The sequence below is a fragment of the Oncorhynchus keta genome, unplaced genomic scaffold (genome assembly GCF_023373465.1).
Source record: "Oncorhynchus keta strain PuntledgeMale-10-30-2019 unplaced genomic scaffold, Oket_V2 Un_contig_8544_pilon_pilon, whole genome shotgun sequence".
Lineage (NCBI taxonomy): Eukaryota > Metazoa > Chordata > Actinopteri > Salmoniformes > Salmonidae > Oncorhynchus > Oncorhynchus keta.
This window is the reverse complement of record NW_026290111.1, coordinates 46,835-67,415: the sequence shown is the minus strand read 5'-3', so window position 1 is coordinate 67,415 and position 20,581 is coordinate 46,835. Positions and strand designations below refer to the sequence as shown.

At 46.8% G+C, this 20,581-nt stretch overlaps 1 protein-coding gene across 1 annotated transcript in view; it reads left to right on the top strand.

Annotated features, from left to right (window-relative positions):
• The window catches only part of LOC127926866 (CUB and sushi domain-containing protein 3-like), a 59,572-nt gene extending 42,287 nt beyond the window's left edge, over window positions 1–17,285 (top strand). Inside the window, exons 8-10 of the mRNA XM_052512525.1 lie at window positions 25–213; window positions 5,736–5,913; window positions 17,033–17,285. Coding sequence (XP_052368485.1) covers window positions 25–213; window positions 5,736–5,913; window positions 17,033–17,285 — 620 coding nt within the window. The remainder of the gene's footprint in view (window positions 1–24; window positions 214–5,735; window positions 5,914–17,032) is intronic.
• Window positions 17,286–20,581: the final 3,296 nt, after the last annotated feature.

The window sequence follows — 20,581 nt, the reverse complement described above, 5'->3', positions numbered from 1 at the left end:
TTTGTGTTCCCTGTTGACCAATAGCCTATGAGCTCCAGCGCTGCCCTGACCCGAGGCCGTTCCGTAACGGCGTGGTGATAGGCCGAGACTTCGGGGTGGGCCTGACCATCTCGTTTGAATGCCTGCCAGGTTACACCCTGATAGGAGAGGTCTCACTCACCTGCCTGCATGGGGTCAGCAGAAACTGGAACTACCCTGTACCATGCTGTGAGGGTGAGTGGATTATCTTCATGCATAATGTATTTAATATCTCTGAAAATGGACTTCTCTTTGGAATTATCTTATAGAGTGACATTAAATGTGTTGTGGTAGTGTATCTAGGCTGACCTGTACCCTGCTATTTATCCAGGCTGACCTGTACCCTGCTATTTATCCAGGCTGACCTGTACCCTGCTATTTATCCAGGCTGACCTGTACCCTGCTATTTATCCAGGCTGACCTGTACCCTGCTATTTATCCAGGCTGACCTGTACCCTGCTATTTATCCAGGCTGACCTGTACCCTGCTATTTATCCAGGCTGACCTGAACCCTGCTATTTATCCAGGCTGACCTGTACCCTGCTTTTTATCCAGGCTGACCTGTACCCTGCTATTTATCCAGGCTGACCTGTACCCTGCTATTTATCCAGGCTGACCTGTACCCTGCTATTTATCTAGGCTGACCTGTACCCTGCTATTTATCCAGGCTGACCTGTACCCTGCTATTTATCCAGGCTGACCTGTACCCTGCTATTTATCTAGGCTGACCTGTACCCTGCTATTTATCCAGGCTGACCTGTACCCTGCTATTTATCTAGGCTGACCTGTACCCTGCTATTTATCCATGCTGACCTGTACCCTGCTATTTATCCATGCTGACCTGTACCCTGCTATTTATCTAGGCTGACCTGTACCCTGCTATTTATCCAGGCTGACCTGTACCCTGCTATTTATCCACGCTGACCTGTACCCTGCTATTTATCCAGGCTGACCTGTACCCTGCTATTTATCCAGGCTGACCTGTACCCTGCTATTTATCCAGGCTGACCTTTACCCTGCTATTTATCCAGGCTGACCTGTACCCTGCTGCTATTTATCCAGGCTGACCAGTACCCTGCTGCTATTTATCCAGGCTGACCCGTACCCTGCTATTTATCCAGGCTGACCTGTATCCTGCTATTTATCCAGGCTGACCTTTACCCTGCTATTTATCCAGGCTGACCTGTACCCTGCTATTTATCCAGGCTGACCTTTACCCTGCTATTTATCCAGGCTGACCTGTACCCTGCTATTTATCCAGGCTGACCTGTACCCTGCTATTTATCCAGGCTGACCTGTACCCTGCTATTTATCTAGGCTGACCTATACCCTGCTATTATCCAGGCTGACCTGTACCCTGCTATTTATCCAGGCTGACTTGTACCCTGCTATTTATCCAGGCTGACCTGTACCCTGCTATTTATCCAGGCTGACCTGTACACTGCTATTTATCCAGGCGGACCTGTACCCTGCTATTTATCTAGACTGACTTGTACCCTGATTTATCCAGGCTGACTTGTACCCTGCTATTTATCCAGGCTGACCTGTACCCTGCTATTTATCCAGGCTGACTTGTACCCTGCTATTTATCCAGGCGGACCTGTACCCTGCTATTTATCCAGGCTGACCTGTACCCTGCTATTTATCCAGGCTGACCTGTACCCTGCTGCTATTTATCCAGGCTGACCTGTACCCTGCTGCTATTTATCTAGGCTGACCCGTACCCTGCTATTTATCCAGGCTGACCTGTACCCTGCTATTTATCCAGGCTGACCTTTACCCTGCTATTTATCCAGGCTGACCTGTACCCTGCTATTTATCCAGGCTGACCTTTACCCTGCTATTTATCCAGGCTGACCTGTACCCTGCTATTTATCCAGGCTGACCTGTACCCTGCTATTTATCCAGGCTGACCTGTACCCTGCTATTTATCTAGGCTGACCTATACCCTGCTATTATCCAGGCTGACCTGTACCCTGCTATTTATCCAGGCTGACTTGTACCCTGCTATTTATCCAGGCTGACCTGTACCCTGCTATTTATCCAGGCTGACCTGTACCCTGCTATTTATCCAGGCGGACCTGTACCCTGCTATTTATCTAGACTGACTTGTACCCTGCTATTTATCCAGGCTGACTTGTACCCTGCTATTTATCCAGGCTGACCTGTACCCTGCTATTTATCCAGGCTGACTTGTACCCTGCTATTTATCCAGGCGGACCTGTACCCTGCTATTTATCCAGGCTGACCTGTACCCTGCTATTTATCCAGGCGGACCTGTACCCTGCTATTTATCCAGGCTGACCTGTACCCTGCTGCTATTTATCCAGGCTGACCTGTACCCTGCTATGTATCCAGGCTGACCTGTACCTTGCTATTTATCCAGGCTGACCTGTACCCTGCTATGTATCCAGGCTGACCTTACCCTGCTATTTATCCAGGCTGACCTGTACCCTGCTATTTATCCAGGCTGACCTGTACCCTGCTATTTATCTAGACTGACCTGTACCCTGCTATGTATCCAGGCTGACCTGTACCTTGCTATTTATCCAGGCTGACCTGTACCCTGCTATTTATCCAGGCTGACCTGTACCCTGCTATTTATCCAGGTTGACCTGTACCCTGCTATTTATCCAGGCTGACCTGTACCCTGCTATTTATCCAGGCTGACTTGTACCCTGCTATTTATCCAGGCGGACCTGTACCCTGCTATTTATCCAGGCTGACCTGTACCCTGCTATTTATCCAGGCTGACCTGTACCCTGCTGCTATTTATCCAGGCTGACCTGTACCCTTGCTATTTATCCAGGCTGACCCGTACCCTGCTATTTATCCAGGCTGACCTGTACCCTGCTATTTATCCAGGCTGACCTTTACCCTGCTATTTATCCAGGCTGACCTGTACCCTGCTATTTATCCAGGCTGACCTTTACCCTGCTATTTATCCAGGCTGACCTGTACCCTGCTATTTATCCAGGCTGACCTGTACCCTGCTATTTATCCAGGCTGACCTGTACCCTGCTATTTATCTAGGCTGACCTATACCCTGCTATTATCCAGGCTGACCTGTACCCTGCTATTTATCCAGGCTGACTTGTACCCTGCTTTTATCCAGGCTGACCTGTACCCTGCTATTTATCCAGGCTGACCTGTACCCTGCTATTTATCCAGGCGGACCTGTACCCTGCTATTTATCTAGACTGACTTGTACCCTGCTATTTATCCAGGCTGACTTGTACCCTGCTATTTATCCAGGCTGACCTGTACCCTGCTATTTATCCAGGCTGACTTGTACCCTGCTATTTATCCAGGCGGACCTGTACCCTGCTATTTATCCAGGCTGACCTGTTGCTATTTATCCAGGCGGACCTGTACCCTGCTATTTATCCAGGCTGACCTGTACCCTGCTGCTATTTATCCAGGCTGACCTGTACCCTGCTATGTATCCAGGCTGACCTGTACCTTGCTATTTATCCAGGCTGACCTGTACCCTGCTATGTATCAGGCTGACCTGTACCCTGCTATTTATCCAGGCTGACCTGTACCCTGCTATTTATCCAGGCTGACCTGTACCCTGCTATTTATCTAGACTGACCTGTACCCTGCTATGTATCCAGGCTGACCTGTACCTTGCTATTTATCCAGGCTGACCTGTACCCTGCTATTTATCCAGGCTGACCTGTACCCTGCTATTTATCCAGGTTGACCTGTACCCTGCTATTTATCCAGGCTGACCTGTACCCTGCTGCTATTTAATATTTCATTTTTACATTTAAGTCTTTACATTTGATCATCTTTGAAATTATATTCTATAATAATACGAATTGTGTTCACACATAGTACAATGTGCATTGAATTGGAAATGTTTTAGCATATCCCAACTGTTCCCTCGGGGATTGGGGTCACATCCAGGGGTCACGGTCAGATGTCAGAGTGTCTTTGAATATGTGTAATGTGGTGTTGTCGCTCGATGGGCCTTTATTCAATTTGTCTGTTTTACTTTTATGTTTCACATCTCTGGAAATTTAAATAGCATTAGATAATGTCTTACCCTGTCGACTCTTTTACACTATTTGGGATTATATTGTGTGGCTGTTGTTTCTCATGTACCATACTGGCTGTTGTTTCTCATTTACCATACTGGCTGTTGTTTCTCATGTACCATACTGTCTGTTGTTTCTCATTTACCATACTGGCTGTTGTTTCTCATGTACCATACTGGCTGTTGTTTCTCATTTACCATACTGTCTGTTGTTTCTCATTTATCATACTGGCTGTTGTCCATCATGTAACATACTGGCGGTTGTTTCTCATGTACCATACTGGCTGTTATCTATCATGTACCATACTGGCTGTTGTTTACCATGTACCATACTGGCTGTTGTTTCTCATGTACCATACTGGCTGTTGTCTATCATGTACCATACTGGCTGTTGTTTCTCATGTACCATACTGTCTGTTGTTTCTCATGTACCATACTGTCTGTTGTTTACCATGTACCATACTGGCTGTTGTTTCTCATGTACCATACTGTCTGTTGTTTCTCATGTACCATACTGGCTGTTGTCTATCATGTACAATACTGACTGTTGTTTCTCATGTACCATACTGGCTGTTGTTTCTCGTGTACCATACTGGCTGTGGTTTCTCATGTACCATACTGGCTGTTGTTTCTCATGTACCATACTGGCTGTTGTTTCTCATGTACCATACTGGCTGGTGTTTACCATGTACCATACTGGCTGTTGTTTCTCATGTACCATACTGGCTGTTGTTTACCATGTACCATACTGGCTGTTGTTTCTCATGTACCATACTGGCTGTTGTATATCATGTACCATACTGGCTGTTGTTTCTCATGTACCATAATGTCTGTTGTTTACCATGTACCATACTGGCTGTTGTTTACCATGTACCATACTGGCTGTTGTTTCTCATGTATCATACTGGCTGTTGTTTATCATGTAACAGACCAGGTAACTGACGTCAATAACAAAGACAGTGAATCACATATCCTGGGGTTTACCCCTGCAGAATACACACATCTATGAACAATAACAAAATCATGTCTGGTTATGGTTGGTTTACTTACAGTTAGCCACTAGGGTAGTGTATCAGGGGACGGCTGACGGCTTCATTCTGCTCTCTCTCTCTCTCTCTCTCTCTCTCTCTCTCTCTCTCTCTCTCTCTCTCTCTCTCTCTCTCTCTCTCTCTCTCTCTCGATCTCAAACCCCTCCCTCCCTCCCTGCCTCCCCCTCCCTCCCTCCCTCCCTCTCTCTCTCTCTCTCTCTCTCTCTCTCTCTCTCTCTCTCTCTCTCTCTCTCTCTCTCTCTCTCTCTCTCTCTCTCCCTCTCTCAAACCCTCCTCTCCTCCTCTCCTCTCTCCTCCCTCCCTCCTCTCTCTCTCTCTCTCTCTCTCGATCTCAAACCCCTCCCTCCCTCCCTGCCTCCCTCCCACCCTCTCTCTTGATCTCAAAACCATCCCTTTCCTCCCTCTCTCTCCTTTCTCCCTCTTTCTCTCTCCCTCCCTCCCCCTCCCTCCCTCCCTCCCTCCCTCCCTCCTCCCTCCCTCCCTCCCTCCCCCTCCCTCCTCTCTCTCTCTCTCTCTCTCTCTCTCTCTCTCTCTCTCTCTCTCCCTCCCTCCTTCTCTCCTTCCCTCCCTCCCTTTCTCTCTCTCTTTCTCCCTCCCTCCCTCTCTCCCTCTCTCCCTCCCTCTAGCCCAGTGTGGTGGTAATATAACGTCTCTGAACGGGACCATCTATTCTCCCGACCACCCAGCAGAGTACCCTAACTTCCAGGACTGCCTGTGGAGTGTACGGGTTCCCCCAGGGAATGGCATCTGCATCAACTTCACCGTTCTCAACACTGAACCCATCTACGATTACATCACCGTCTGGTAAGTAGTGCACTTCGTTACAGTAGTATGGTATGCGTCACAAATGGCACCCTATTCCCTATATAGTGCACTATTTTTTTTACCAGAGCCCTATGGCACCCTATTCCCTATATAGTACACTACTTTAGACCAGAGCCCTATAGCACCCTATTCCCTATATATAGTGCACTATTTTTGACCAGAGCCCTATGGCCCCTATTCCCTATATAGTGCACTACTTTAGACCAAGAGCCCTATTCCCTATATAGTACACTACTATAGACCAGAGCCCTATTCCCTATATAGTACACTACTTTAGACCAGAGCCCTATTCCTATATAGTACACTACTATAGACCAGAGCCCTATTCCCTATATAGTACACTACTTTAGACCAGAGCCCTATGGCACCCTATTCCCTATATAGTACACTACTTTAGACCAGGGCCCTATGGCACCCTATTCCCTATATAGTGCACTACTTTAGACCAGAGCCCTATTCCCTATATAGTACACTACTATAGACCAGAGCCCTATTCCCTATATAGTGCACTACTTTAGACCAGAGCCCTATGGCAATCTATTCCCTATATAGTACACTACTTTAGACCAGAGCCCTATGGCAATCTATTCCCTATATAGTGCACTACTTTAGACCAGAGCCCTATGGCAATCTATTCCCTATATAGTGCACTACTTTAGACCAGAGCCCTATGGCACCCTATTCCCTATATAGTACACTACTTTAGACCAGCGCCCTATGGCACCCTATTCCCTATATAGTACACTACTTTGACCAGATCCCTATGGGTGTAGGGTGTCGATAGAGTGTAATTTGGGACGTGTTCCTGAATAGCCCATGTGTTGCTAAATAGTGTCATTTCCCCCTTATTAAAATCCTCAGTAGTGACGCGCGGGGTTGACTCATAACCCGCAGTCCCGGGCGGTTAAAGCCGAGTGAGTTTAGGGTCAAGAAACGTTGTGTGGATGAGTGGGTGACGTCGTTGAATAAAGACAAAAACAATACCTTAAAAAAAAAACATTTTTAAATCTATAATTCTGATGCTATTTATATGAATTATTAATATAATGTATATCTATAGCCCACGTTATGGTTTTTCTTACATTATTTTAGGATATCTGGCATTAGTGCACAAAACTAAACTTTAGGGCTTATTAAAACTTGACAGGAAACAAATGCTTAAGGGAACGGACAGAAAAAAGTTATCAGACCACGAAGGCAAAAAGGACAATGTGAATGAATAGAAAAGCTGTTAAATGGAGAGTTGAAAAGGGAGGACCAGAACAGTGATGTTTGGGAAAGATTAGGTGACGAGGTAGAAGAGGATGATAGCAGTTGTGTCATGATGTGATGATTGTGAGGCGCTGTAGCCTTACAAATTCAACAGTCACAAGACCGGGGGACTTCAAACAGGCCTATGGCACATCAAAGGAAACCGTAGCCTACTGTTCAGATGGGATAAATGGAAACTGGCATCTGGACACTGACTGTAGAATGTAGAATGTAGAATGTAGAATGTAGAATGTGGAATTCTCCTCCGTTGGATTCCAGAATAGAACAGTAGAGTAGTAGAACAACCTCTCACAGAGCCTTCATATTAACACCTGCAGAAGTCATTAGAATGTCTTGCAGTAAAGTGATACAGGCTACATTTAGACTCAGAAACAGGGAATGGAGAATTATAATTTCTTTCAGCATCCTGACAGAACGTGAATCTGCAGTTAGAAACCATCTGCTGAGGTGTGTTATCTTCAACAGCATTGTTAAAAACCTGCTCCTATTTCAACCACATAAGAGAAACAGACCGAAGGAAACAGACCTTTAACACATGTTATACAGACAGAAGGAAACAGACCTTTAACACATGTTATACAGACAGAAGGAAACAGACCTTTAACACATGTTATACAGACAGAAGGAAACAGACCTTTAACACATGTTATACAGACAGAAGGAAACAGACCTTTAACACATGTTATACAGACAGAAGGAAACAGACCTTTAACACATGTTATACAGACAGAAGGAAACAGACCTTTAACACATGTTATACAGACAGAAGGAAACAGACCTTATACAGACAGAAGGAAACAGACCTTTAACACGTGTTATACAGACAGAAGGAAACAGACCTGTAACACATGTTATACAGACAGAAGGAAACAGACCTTTAACACATGTTATACAGACAGAAGGAAACAGACCTTTAACACATGTTATACAGACAGAAGGAAACAGACCTTTAACACATGTTATACAGACAGAAGGAAACAGACCTTTAACACATGTTATACAGACAGAAGGAAACAGACCTTTAACACATGTTATACAGACAGAAGGAAACAGACCTTTAACACATGTTATACAGACAGAAGGAAACAGACCTTAAAACATTTTATACAGACAGAAGGAAACAGACCTTTAACACATGTTATACAGACAGAAGGAAACAGACCTTTAACACATGTTATACAGACAGAAGGAAACAGACCTTAAAACGTTTTATACAGACAGAAGGAAACAGACCTTTAACACATGTTATACAGACAGAAGGAAACAGACCTTAAAGCATGTTATACAGACAGAAGGAAACAGACCTTTAACACATGTTATACAGACAGAAGGAAACAGACCTTTAACACATGTTATACAGACAGAAGGAAACAGACCTTTAACACATGTTATACAGACAGAAGGAAACAGACCTTAAAACGTTTTATACAGACAGAAGGAAACAGACCTTATACAGACAGAAGGAAACAGACCTTTAACACATGTTATACAGACAGAAGGAAACAGACCTTTAACACGTGTTATACAGACAGAAGGAAACAGACCTTTAACACGTGTTATACAGACAGAAGGAAACAGACCTTTAACACGTGTTATACAGACAGAAGGAAACAGACCTTTAACACATGTTGTACAGACAGAAGGAAACAGACCTTTAACACATGTTATACAGACAGAAGGAAACAGACCTTTAACACATGTTATACAGACAGAAGGAAACAGACCTTTAACACATGTTATACAGACAGAAGGAAACAGACCTTTAACACATGTTATACAGACAGAAGGAAACAGACCTTTAACACATGTTATACAGACAGAAGGAAACAGACCTTTAACACATGTTATACAGACAGAAGGAAACAGACCTTTAACACATGTTATACAGACAGAAGGAAACAGACCTTTAACACATGTTATACAGACAGAAGGAAACAGACCTTAAAACGTTTTATACAGAGACAGAACGAAACAGACCTTAAAGCATTTCATACAGACAGAAGGAAACAGACCTTTAACACATGTTATACAGACAGAAGGAAACAGACCTTAAAACATGCTATACAGACAGAAGGAAACAGACCTTTAACACATGTTATACAGACAGAAGGAAACAGACCTTAAAACATTTTATACAGACAGAAGGAAACAGACCTTTAACACATGTTATACAGACAGAAGGAAACAGACCTTTAACACATGTTATACAGACAGAAGGAAACAGACCTTTAACACATGTTATACAGACAGAAGGAAACAGACCTTTAACACATGTTATACAGACAGAAGGAAACAGACCTTTAACACATGTTATACAGACAGAAGGAAACAGACCTTTAACACATGTTATACAGACAGAAGGAAACAGACCTTTAACACATTTTATACAGACAGAAGGAAACAGACCTTTAACACATGTTATACAGACAGAAGGAAACAGACCTTATACAGACAGAAGGAAACAGACCTTTAACACATGTTATACAGACAGAAGGAAACAGACCTTTAACACATGTTATACAGACAGAAGGAAACAGACCTTTAACACATGTTATACAGACAGAAGGAAACAGACCTTTAACACATGTTATACAGACAGAAGGAAACAGACCTTAAAACGTTTTATACAGAGACAGAAGGAAACAGACCTTAAACCATGTTATACAGACAGAAGGAAACAGACCTTTAACACATGTTATACAGACAGAAGGAAACAGACCTTAAAACATGCTATACAGACAGAAGGAAACAGACCTTTAACACATGTTATACAGACAGAAGGAAACAGACCTTAAAACATGTTATACAGACAGAAGGAAACAGACCTTTAACACATGTTATACAGACAGAAGGAAACAGACCTTTAACACATTTTACACAGACAGAAGGAAACAGACCTTTAACACATGTTATACAGACAGAAGGAAACAGACCTTTAACACATGTTATACAGACAGAAGGAAACAGACCTTTAACACATGTTATACAGACAGAAGGAAACAGACCTTTAACACATGTTATACAGACAGAAGGAAACAGACCTTTAACACATTTTACACAGACAGAAGGAAACAGACCTTTAACACATGTTATACAGACAGAAGGAAACAGACCTTATACAGACAGAAGGAAACAGACCTTTAACACATGTTATACAGACAGAAGGAAACAGACCTTTAACACATGTTATACAGACAGAAGGAAACAGACCTTTAACACATGTTATACAGACAGAAGGAAACAGACCTTTAACACATGTTATACAGACAGAAGGAAACAGACCTTTAACACATGTTATACAGACAGAAGGAAATATACATAGTGTTCTTTGCTATCCTCTCCCTACAGTCATGTGTGCATACATTCTACGTATGGGTGGTCCCGGGAAATGAACCCACTACCCTGGCGTTACAAGCGCCATGCTCTACCAACTGAGCCACAGAAGGACCAGAAGGAAATATACATTGTGTTCTTTGCTATCCTCTCCCTACTGCCACACACTGAACACAGAAGGTATTTCGTGAGTAAAGGGCACGAGGTACTTTATGACAGTTATTTCCATCTGGGAAAATATACAGATACAGCTACTCTAACAACATTTAACAAAGCAGTTAACCATCAATGCCATCCGTTTTCCTGAGGTATTATAGATATAGCTACTCTAACAACATTTAACAAAGCAGTTAACCATCAATGCCATCAGTTCTCCTGAGGTATTATTGGGCTACACGTGCTTGTTTTTAAAAAGCAAAGCATTACAATATATTTTTAGAATCATCGGCATAATGGAGGCCAGATGGAATGTAGAATGTAGAATGTAGAATGTGGAATGTAGAATGTAGAATGTGGAATGTAGAATGTGGAATGTAGAATGTGGAATGTAGAATGTAGAATGTAGAATGTGGAATTCTCCTCCGTTGGATTCCAGAACAGAACAGTAGAGTAGTAGAACAACTCAGCTGCACCGTAGGCAGTCACACCCCCACCACACAGCCCCGCTGTGAGAACCCATCCCCGGGCCTTTCTCTCTCTCTCTCCACTCCCATGGGGACACTTTGAGCTCTGCCTCGGGCTTACAGTCAGAACAAGGCATCTGCAAGAGGCATCTACTTTAGAAAAACACTTCTGTTGGACTCAGTAGACACGACAAAAACACTTCTGTTGGACTCAGTAGACACGCCAAAAACACTTCTGTTGGACACAATAAACATGACAAAAACACTTCTGTTGGACTCAACGAAGATGACAAATTACACTTATGTTGGACACCGTAAACATGACAAATTACACTTCTGTTGGACTCAATAAACATGCCAAAAACACTTCTGTTGGACTCAATAGAGATGAATTGGTTTCCCTTTTCGGACGCAGTCAGTCAGGAAAACAGATGTATCTCCTCTCTCACGACGTCGGCATTAGTGCTAATGCGTTTTCTCCGTACAGCAGAGCAGACGACAGCGGCCGAAGGCTTCAGCGATAGGTTCACCCATAATGACAACCCTATTAAGGAGCAGTCCGGAGGGAAATTGCTTATCATTGAAAATCATTAGTACTGGCTGTGGCTGTTGTTGACCTTATTTAGCTGAGCTTTATGTAACATAAACTTCTCCTCAGGTGCTCTGGATACACTGGCTGGGTTGAGCCCCCCTAAATCTCTATAGTTAGTACAGCACTTAGCTAGCTAGGACCCTGGAAGACCCAGACCACTCATAGTACAGCACTTAGCTAGCTAGGACCCTGGAGGACCCAGACCACTCATAGTACAGCACTTAGCTAGCTAGGACCCTGGAAGACCCAGACCACTCATAGTACAGCACTTAGCTAGCTAGGACCCTGGAGGACCCAGACCACTCATAGTACAGCACTTAGCTAGCTAGCTAGGACCCTGGAAGACTCAGACCACTCATAGTACAGCACTTAGCTAGCTAGGACCCTGGAAGACCCAGACCACTCATAGTACAGCACTTAGCTAGCTAGGACCCTGGAGGACCCAGACCACTCATAGTACAGCACTTAGCTAGCTAGGACCCTGGAGGACCCAGACCACTCATAGTACAGCACTTAGCTAGCTAGGACCCTGGAAGACCCAGACCACTCATAGTACAGCACTTAGCTAGCTAGGACCCTGGAGGACCCAGACCACTCATAGTACAGCACTTAGCTAGCTAGGACCCTGGAAGACCCAGACCACTCATAGTACAGCACTTAGCTAGCTAGGACCCTGGAGGACCCAGACCACTCATAGTACACCACTCAGCTAGCTAGCTAGGACCCTGGAAGACTCAGACCAGTCATAGTACAGCACTTAGCTAGCTAGCTAGGACCCTGGAAGACCCAGACCAATCATAGTACAGCACTTAGCTAGTAGCTAGGACCCTGGAGGACCCAGACCACTCATAGTACAGCACTTAGCTCGCTAGGACCCTGGAGGACCCAGACCACTCATAGTACAGCACTTAGCTAGCTAGGACCCTGGAAGAACCAGACCAGTCATAGTACAGCACTTAGCTAGCTAGGACCCTGGAAGAACCAGACCAGTCATAGTACAGCACTTAGCTAGCTAGGACCCTGGAAGACCCAGACCACTCATAGTACAGCACTTAGCTAGCTAGGACCCTGGAAGAACCAGACCACTCATAGTACACCACTCAGCTAGCTAGCTAGGACCCTGGAGGACCCAGACCACTCATAGTACAGCACTTAGCTAGCTAGGACCCTGGAGGACCCAGACCAGTCATAGTACAGCACTTAGCTAGCTAGGACCCTGGAGGACCCAGACCACTCATAGTACAGCACTTAGCTAGCTAGGACCCTGGAGGACCCAGACCACTCATGGTACAGCACTTAGCTAGCTAGGACCCTGGAGGACCCAGACCACTCATGGTACAGCACTTAGCTAGCTAGGACCCTGGAGGACCCAGACCACTCATGGTACAGCACTTAGCTAGCTAGGACCCTGGAGGACCCAGACCACTCATGGTACAGCACTTAGCTAGCTAGGACCCTGGAGGACCCAGACCACTCATGGTACAGCACTTAGCCAACTAGGACCCTGGAGGACCCAGACCACTCATGGTACAGCACTTAGCTAGCTAGGACCCTGGAGGACCCAGACCACTCATGGTACAGCACTTAGCTAGCGAGGACCCTGGAGGACCCAGACCACTCATGGTACAGCACTTAGCTAGCTAGGACCCTGGAAGACCCAGACCACTCATGGTACAGCACTTTCCCCAGAAAGCTTTCGTAGCACTTAACTAGTCACGGAAACCCTCGATGACCTAAACCCAGAATACACTGGGTCACAACGGTAGGGGTGATTGTTCCCTAGAAAGCTTTTATAGCCCTTAACTAGTCACGGAAACCCTCGATGACCTGAACCCAGAATACACTGGGTCACAATGGTAGGGGTGATTGTTCCCCAGAAAGCTTTTATAGCCCTTAACTAGTCACGAAAACCCTCAATGACCTAGACCCAGAATACACTGGGTCACAACGGTAGGGGTGATTGTTCCCCAGAAAGCTTTTATAGCCCTTAACTAGTCACGAAAACCCTCGATGACCTGAACCCAGAATACACTGGGTCACAACAGTAGGGGTGATTGTTCCCCAGAAAGCTTTTATAGCCCTTAGCTAGTCACGGAAACCCTCGATGACCTAAACCCAGACTACACTGGGTCACAACGGTAGGGGTGATTGTTCCCCAGAAAGCTTTGTAGCCCTTAACTAGTCACGAAAACCCTCGATGACCTGAACCCAGAATACACTGGGTCACAACGGTAGGGGTGATTGTTCCTAGAAAGCTTTGTAGCCCTTAACTAGTCACGGAAACCCTCGATGACCTAAACCCAGAATACACTGGGTCACAACAGTAGGGGTGATTGTTCCCCAGAAAGCTTTTATAGCACTTAACTAGTCACGGAAACCCTCGATGACCTAAACCCAGAATACACTGGGTCACAACGGTAGGGGTGATTGTTCCCAGAAAGCTTTTATAGCACTTAACTAGTCACGAAAACCCTCGATGACCTAAACCCAGAATACACTGGGTCACAACGGTAGGGGTGATTGTTCCCTAGAAAGCTTTTATAGCACTTAACTAGTCACGGAAACCCTCGATGACCTAAACCCAGAATACACTGGGTCACAACAGTAGGGGTGATTGTTCCTAGAAAGCTTTTATAGCACTTAACTAGTCACGAAAACCCTCGATGACCTAAACCCAGAATACACTGGGTCACAACGGTAGGGGTGATTGTTCCCAGAAAGCTTTTATAGCCCTTAACTAGTCACGGAAACCCTCGATGACCTAAACCCAGAATACACTGGGTCACAACGGTAGGGGTGATTGTTCCCCAGAAAGCTTTGTAGCTGTCGTAGCACTTAACTAGTCACGAAAACCCTCGATGACCTAAACCCAGAATACACTGGGTCACAACGGTAGGGGTGATTGTTCCCCAGAAAGCTTTTATAGCCCTTAACTAGTCACGGAAACCCTCGATGACCTAAACCCAGAATACACTGGGTCACAACGGTAGGGGTGATTGTTCCCCAGAAAGCTTTGTAGCTGTCGTAGCACTTAACTAGTCACGAAAAGCCTCGATGACCTAAACCCAGAATACACTGGGTCACAACGGTAAACTGCTTCATTTTTGGTGGATTTGTTGTTGTTGTTGTTGTTGTTGTTGTTGTTGTTGTTCACTTCAGGCACTTCAGAAGATCGATGGTCAAACGGTCAAAGATTTAACAGCTGTTATTCTCTCCTTGCTGTTTGGCTGGTTATTATCAAGAGAAATAGAGTGTTACGTTAGCTACCAAGTTTTAGGTAACGTATCGAATGATACCCTGCTCCCTATAAAGTGTACTACGTTTGACCATGGCCCATAATGGACTATGTAGAGGATAGGGTGGCATTTAGGATGCAGGAGTAACTCACACTCTCCCTGGTTGTTTGGGATACAGGCGTAACTCACACTCTCCCCTGGTTGTTTGGGATACAGGCCTAACTCACACTCTCCTCTGGTTGTTTGGGATACAGGCGTAACTCACACTCTCCCTGGTTGTTTGGGATACAGGCCTAACTCACACTCTCCTCTGGTTGTTTGGGATACAGGCCTAACTCACACTCTCCTCTGGTTGTTTGGGATACAGGCCTAACTCACACTCTCCTCTGGTTGTTTGGGATACAGGCCTAACTCACACTCTCCTCTGGTTGTTTGGGATACAGGCGTAACTCACACTCTCCCCTGGTTGTTTGGGATACAGGCGTAACTCACACTCTCCTCTGGTTGTTTGGGATACAGGCCTAACTCACACTCTCCCCTGGTTGTTTGGGATACAGGCCTAACTCACACTCTCCCCTGGTTGTTTGGGATACAGGCCTAACTCACACTCTCCCCTGGTTGTTTGGGATACAGGCGTAACTCACACTCTCCTCTGGTTGTTTGGGATACAGGCCTAACTCACACTCTCCCTTGGTTGTTTGGGATACAGGCCTAACTCACACTCTCCCTGGTTGTTTGGGATACAGGCCTAACTCACACTCTCCCCTGGTTGTTTGGGATACAGGCGTAACTCACACTCTCCTCTGGTTGTTTGGGATACAGGCGTAACTCACACTCTCCCCTGGTTGTTTGGGATACAGGCCTAACTCACAGGCCTCTCCCCTGGTTGTTTGGGATACAGGCCTAACTCACACTCTCCTCTGGTTGTTTGGGATACAGGCCTAACTCACACTCTCCCCTGGTTGTTTGGGATACAGGCCTAACTCACACTCTCCCCTGGTTGTTTGGGATACAGGCCTAACTCACACTCTCCTCTGGTTGTTTGGGATACAGGCCTAACTCACACTCTCCCCTGGTTGTTTGGGATACAGGCGTAACTCACACTCTCCCTGGTTGTTTGGGATACAGGCCTAACTCACACTCTCCTCTGGTTGTTTGGGATACAGGCCTAACTCACACTCTCCCCTGGTTGTTTGGGATACAGGCCTAACTCACACTCTCCCCTGGTTGTTTGGGATACAGGCCTAACTCACCCTCTCCTCTGGTTGTTTGGGATACAGGCCTAACTCACACTCTCCCCTGGTTGTTTGGGATACAGGCCTAACTCACACTCTCCCTGGTTGTTTGGGATACAGGCCTAACTCACACTCTCCCCTGGTTGTTTGGGATACAGGCCTAACTCACACTCTCCCTGGTTGTTTGGGATACAGGCCTAACTCACACTCTCCCCTGGTTGTTTGGGATACAGGAGTAACTCACACTCTCCCCTGGTTGTTTGGGATACAGGCCTAACTCACACTCTCCCCTGGTTGTTTGGGATACAGGCCTAACTCACACTCTCCTCTGGTTGTTTGGGATACAGGCCTAACTCACACTCTCCTCTGGTTGTTTGGGATACAGGCCTAACTCACACTCTCCTCTGGTTGTTTGGGATACAGGCCTAACTCACACTCTCCCCTGGTTGTTTGGGATACAGGCCTAACTCACACTCTCCTCTGGTTGTTTGGGATACAGGCGTAACTCACCCTCTCCCCTGGTTGTTTGGGATACAGGAGTAACTCACACTCTCCCCTGGTTGTTTGGGATACAGGCCTAACTCACACTCTCCTCTGGTTGTTTGGGATACAGGCCTAACTCACACTCTCCCCTGGTTGTTTGGGATACAGGCCTAACTCACACTCTCCCCTGGTTGTTTGGGATACAGGCCTAACTCACACTCTCCACTGGTTGTTTGGGATACAGGCGTAACTCACATTGTTCCCTGGTTATTTGGGATACAGGCCTAACTCACACTCTCCCCTGGTTGTTGCTCATCGCTACAGGGCCACAGACCTAGACCACTCTCCCCTGGTTGTTGCTCATCGCTACAGGGCCACAGACCTAGACCACTCTCCCCTGGTTGTTGCTCATCGCTACAGGGCCACAGACCTAGACAACTCTCCCCTGGTTGTTGCTCATCGCTACAGGGCCACAGACCTAGACCACTCTCCCCTGGTTGTTGCTCATCGCTACAGGGCCACAGACCTAGACCACTCTCCCTGGTTGTTGCTCATCGCTACAGGGCCACAGACCTAGACCACTCTCCCCTGGCCCCTGGTTGTTGCTCATCGCTACAGGGCCACAGACCTAGACCACTCTCCCCTGGTTGTTGCTCATCGCTACAGGGCCACAGACCTAGACCACTCTCCCCTGGTTGTTGCTCATCGCTACAGGGCCACAGACCTAGACCACTCTCCCCTGGTTGTTGCTCATCGCTACAGGGCCACAGACCTAGACCACTCTCCCCTGGTTGTTGCTCATCGCTACAGGGCCACAGACCTAGACCACTCTCCCCTGGTTGTTGCTCATCGCTACAGGGCCACAGACCTAGACCACTCTCCCCTGGTTGTTGCTCATCGCTACAGGGCCACAGACCTAGACCACTCTCCCCTGGTTGTTGCTCATCGCTACAGGGCCACAGACCTAGACCACTCTCCCCTGGTTGTTGCTCATCGCTACAGGGCCACAGACCTAGACCACTCTCCCCTGGCCCCTGGTTGTTGCTCATCGCTACAGGGCCACAGACCTAGACCACTCTCCCCTGGTTGGTGCTCATCGCTACAGGGCCACAGACCTAGACCACTCTCCCCTGGTTGTTGCTCATCGCTACAGGGCCACAGACCTAGACCACTCTCCCCTGGTTGTTGCTCATCGCTACAGGGCCACAGACCTAGACCACTCTCCCCTGGTTGTTGCTCATCGCTACAGGGCCACAGACCTAGACCACTCTCCCCTGGTTGTTGCTCATTGCTACAGGGCCACAGACCTAGACCACTCTCCCCTGGCCCCTGGTTGTTGCTCATCGCTACAGGGCCACAGACCTAGACCACTCTCCCCTGGTTGTTGCTCATCGCTACAGGGCCACAGGCCTAGACCACTCTCCCCTGGTTGTTGCTCATCGCTACAGGGACACAGACCTAGACCACTCTCCCCTGGTTGTTGCTCATCGCTACAGGGCCACAGACCTAGACCACTCTCCCCTGGTTGTTGCTCATCGCTACAGGGCCACAGACCTAGACCACTCTCCCCTGGCCCCTGGTTGTTGCTCATCGCTACAGGGCCACAGACCTAGACCACTGTCCCCTGGTTGTTGCTCATCGCTACAGGGCCACAGACCTAGACCACTCTCCCCTGGTTGTTGCTCATCGCTACAGGGACACAGACCTAGACCACTCTCCCCTGGTTGTTGCTCATCGCTACAGGGCCACAGACCTAGACCACTCTCCCCTGGTTGTTGCTCATCGCTACAGGGCCACAGACCTAGACCACTCTCCCCTGGTTGTTGCTCATTGCTACAAGGCCACAGACCTAGACCACTCTCCCTGGCCCCTGGTTGTTGCTCATCGCTACAGGGCCACAGACCTAGACCACTCTCACAACATCAAAGGGCTTCATGTGGAAAATTGTGTATACTTCACCCTCAGAAGATTTACAGTCAAACAATTTTTATAATGACTCTCTGTCTGCTGTGGGACCAGGCTGTCCAGACTAATGACTCTCTCTCTCTGCTGTGGGACCAGGCTGTCCAGACTAATGACTCTCTCTCTCTCTGCTGTGGGACCAGGCTGTCCAGACTAATGACTCTCTCTCTGCTGTGGGACCAGGCTGTCCAGACTAATGACTCTCTCTCTGCTGTGGGACCAGGCTGTCCAGACTAATGACTCTCTCTCTGCTGTGGGACCAGGCTGTCCAGACTAATGACTCTCTCTCTCTCTCTCTCTCTCTCTCTCTCTCTGCTGTGGGACCAGGCTGTCCAGACTAATGACTCTCTCTCTCTCACTCTGCTGTGGGACCAGGCTGTCCAGACTAATGACTCTCTCTCTCTCTCTGCTGTGGGACCAGGCTGTCCAGACTAATGACCCTCTCTCTTTCTCTCTGCTGTGGGACCAGGCTGTCCAGACTAATGACTCTCTCTCTCTCTGCTGTGGGACCAGGCTGTCCAGACTAATGCCTCTCTCTCTCTCTGCTGTGGGACCAGGCTGTCCAGACTAATGACTCTCTCTCTCTCTCTGCTGTGGGACCAGGCTGTCCAGACTAATGACTCTCTCTCTCTCTCTGCTGTGGGACCAGGCTGTCCAGACTAATGCCTCTCTCTCTCTCTGCTGTGGGACCAGGCTGTCCAGACTAATGACTCTCTCTCTCTCTCTGCTGTGGGACCAGGCTGTCCAGACTAATGACTCTCTCTCTCTCTCTGCTGTGGGACCAGGCTGTCCAGACTAATGACTCTCTCTCTCTCTCTGCTGTGGGACCAGGCTGTCCAGACTAATGACTCTCTCTCTCTCTGCTGTGGGACCAGGCTGTCCAGACTAATGACTCTCTCTCTCTGCTGTGGGACCAGGCTGTCCAGACTAATGACTCTCTCTCTCTGCTGTGGGACCAGGCTGTCCAGACTAATGCCTCTCTCTCTCTGCTGTTCGACCAGGCTGTCCAGACTAATGACTCTCTCTCTCTCTCTCTCTGCTGTGGGACCAGGCTGTCCAGACTAATGACTCTCTCTCTCTGCTGGGACCAGGCTGTCCAGACTAATGCCTCTCTCTCTCTGCTGTTCGACCAGGCTGTCCAGACTAATGACTCTCTCTCTCTGCTGTTCGACCAGGCTGTCCAAACTAATGCCTCTCTCTCTCTCTCTGCTGTTCGACCAGGCTGTCTAGACTAATTAACTACAAAGCTTTGGGGAAACTAACTCACTGCTGATTGGTTATCGTCTCTCCTTACAGGGACGGCCCTGACCAAGGATCTCCTCAGATTGGTCAGTTCAGTGGGAACACGCCCCAGAAAGAGGTCTATACCACAGCCAATCATGTCCTCATCAAGTTCCACAGTGATTTCAGCACTAGTGGGTTCTTTGTACTTAGTTACCATGGTGAGTAGTGCATTTTTACAGTTTCTACTTAGTTACCATGGTGAGTGTTCCCTGTTAAAGAGACTGCTTCAGCTGTAATGATTCTGATTCAAATGAACCAGTATATTAAATAGAACCCTAGACTGGACATTGGTAAAATTATGAACTTACAGCATTCATGAACTTACTGCCTTCATGAACTTACTGCCTTCATGAACTTACTGCCTACATGAATTTATAGCCATTATGAACTTAGTGTTTATGAACTTACTGCATTTATGAACTTAGTCTTTATGAACTTACAGTGTTTATGAACTTAGTGTTTATGAACTTAGTGTTTATGTACTTAGTCTTTATGAACTCAGTCTTTATGAACTTAGTCTTTATGAACTTACAGTGTTTATGAACTCAGTCTTTATGAACTCAGTCTTTATGAACTCAGTCTTTATGAACTTAGTCTTCAGGAACTTAGTCTTTATGAACTTAGTCT